The 2,521-nt window shown below is 50.4% G+C and overlaps 1 protein-coding gene across 1 annotated transcript in view; it reads right to left on the minus strand.

Annotated features, from left to right (window-relative positions):
* The window catches only part of AKAP5 (A-kinase anchoring protein 5), a 6,014-nt gene extending 3,493 nt beyond the window's left edge, over window positions 1–2,521 (minus strand). The window contains exons 1-2 of the mRNA XM_027698563.1: window positions 2,506–2,521; window positions 22–739 (exon numbers count right to left, since the gene is read on the minus strand). Coding sequence (XP_027554364.1) covers window positions 22–739; window positions 2,506–2,521 — 734 coding nt within the window. The remainder of the gene's footprint in view (window positions 1–21; window positions 740–2,505) is intronic.

The following is a 2,521-nucleotide window of genomic DNA, read 5'->3' on the forward strand; positions in this document are numbered from 1 at the left end:
TGGTCCTCTTTCACTGCAGCCTGGTCCTCCTTCACTTCAGCCTGGTCTTTCTTCACTGTAACCTGGTCCTCTTTCACTGCAGCCTGGCCCTCCTCTGCAGAGACTGGGCTGAAGGATTCAGATTTGTCTGTCGGGGCCAAATCCTCTGGCTCTTCACTGGCTTTGTTCAAAACACCCACCACTTCGTTTGCTTGAACACTGCCCTCCGACTCCTCCACTGCTTCCGAGGGGCTGGGTTTTTTCTTGCTTCTGGAGAACCTCACGCAGGGCATCTTCACACCAGAGCTCTCCCGTTTCTTCGGGAGGTCTTGTGCACAGCTCTCCTCAGCATCCACCTCCAGCTGCACTTGGGAATCGGAGGGCACCTTCTTCCGTGAGGAGGATTTCTGCCTTCTCCGAGGCCTCGTGAGGTTTTTGATGGCTGCCCAGGCTCCTTTGGAGGATTGTGATGGACTGGAAACTTTTGCCTCCCCTTGGTCGGCACTGACACATTGGCTTTTCTCCTCTGAGGCTCCTTCGCACGCATCCTTCACAGTCAGCCCCTTCTTACAGGGCTTCTTCCGCTTCTTAAAACAGAGCATGGAGGGTTTTTCTGCTTGTTCCTCCGGCGGGGAGCACGTCGCCCCTGTGCTGGGAGTCTCTACCTCCTTTGGGTTCTCCATTTGAATTTCCTTAGCTGGCCTCACCACATTCGCTCCTCCTTTGTCTGCGTTGTAGTAGCGATTTTCTTGATCGATGCCTCAGACACAAGAACTGCAGAGATGCTCAAAGTGCATTTTTTCCTCAAATAGTTCTCCAAATAACGTTAGTTGCTTTGTAACGAGCGGATGTGGCAGTGAAAAGAAGTTCTGCTGGAGCAATCGCATCCGCTTTATAACTCCCACTTCGTCTTATTACTCACTTGATCACCTCTCCAAGGAATCCTGGGCAGACGTGGTGTTGAACAGGGTTCTCCTTGGCTTTGCTGGCCACAGTCACTCTCATCTCCGGAATTAACCCACTTTAAGTTGTGCTTGGTCTAACAGCAGCGACTATATAATGGCCAGTCTGACATACTTTCTTTTTTCCCCCAAAGGATGACAAATGAAGCCAAGAGTTAACAATTTTTATTCACCCCACGGACCTGGAAAGAACTTGCACTTTGTGAGCACTCTGCGATTCCACATTGCACAAGGGAGCTTGATTGAAGCACCAGCGGAACCAGTGGCTGTTTTCTGCCCCCCAGTGACAAGGTCAGATGCTGCGTTGCCTTGGCTTTGCTTTCTGCTTCAGTTCCCCTCACAGGTTACATGAAGTTTGCTGTGAAGCGTGACCATCTTTTACCTGGAACACAACAAACAAATGATAAGACCTGTAGAGCAATTAAAAAAAAAAAATTGAAAACTTTTTTTTCTCTAAATGTTTCATTTTGGGAGGCAGACTGGATGCACTACAGCAGTTTATTTCCATTAATTAGCATCAATATCCAAAGGCAAAATTAGGCCACAAGATGTCAACCCAGTGATGTTCCACCACAGAAAGTACTACTTTGCTATTTTATGTGGTAAAAGGGGACTTTTTTTATATAACTGCCCATATTATGGTGAATACATATTACACATGCACACATATATATTTTTTTCCTATGGTTTGCTAAATCTTTTCCCCACTGCTCCATATGCACTCATAGTTCCAGCTAGGGAAATTACACCCTGAGACAGCAGATATTTTTATCTTTAATGCACCATATGACAATATGCAAAAACAGAGAATACAAAAAGGAGGCTTGTGGAATACAAAAGCCAAATCACATGGCAAGAAGGGAGCTTATTTATACTACGTGCATGCCTGCCATAGCAACCTCAATTAACACCGCGTGTGCTCATCAAAGAGGTGATGTTGTAAGATGTGTGTCACCCTTAATAAAAAAAAAAAAAGGAAAAAAGAAAAAAAAAGCGGAAAAAAAGTGCGCTGCCTTGAAACATCATCAAAACGTTTTGGGATAGAAAGATGCAAAAATGTGTTACCGCAAACAACTTCTGCAGGATGGGCTCGGGGGCTCCGGGCAGGGCTTTTCACGGCGTTCTGTGCTCTGCTTTTCAGGAGCAGGGTGATTTAAGGGAGGCTCCGGGGCGCGCTTCCCCCGCAGCGCATTTGGGGTTTTACAATTATTATCATTATTACTATTATTTTAATTATAATATTTTAAGGGAGAACGAGCGGAGCTGTCGGAGCCGTGCGAGCGCGCACCCGCAGCTCCCGGTGCCCCGAGCGCAGCCCGGCTCCGCCGCCCCCGCGCCCGGGAAGTTTTGGGGGCGTTCGCGGGTGCGGAGCAGGAGCCGCCCGGCACCGCCGCTCCCCCGCCCTGGGCAAGGGGAACCCTCAAAGCCGGACCCCTCCGAAGGGATGGGCACGGGGGGGCTCCTCGGGCAGCGCCCGCAGCGGCGGCCCGGGAACCCCACGCGTGTCGCCGCCCCCGCGGGTCCCCCCGAGGCGGTGCCGCCCCCGCGCCCCCCGCGCCCTCACCTGCATCCCGGTCCAT

Source organism: Neopelma chrysocephalum, unplaced genomic scaffold (genome assembly GCF_003984885.1).
Source record: "Neopelma chrysocephalum unplaced genomic scaffold, ASM398488v2 Primary Assembly neopelma1_24, whole genome shotgun sequence".
NCBI lineage: Eukaryota > Metazoa > Chordata > Aves > Passeriformes > Pipridae > Neopelma > Neopelma chrysocephalum.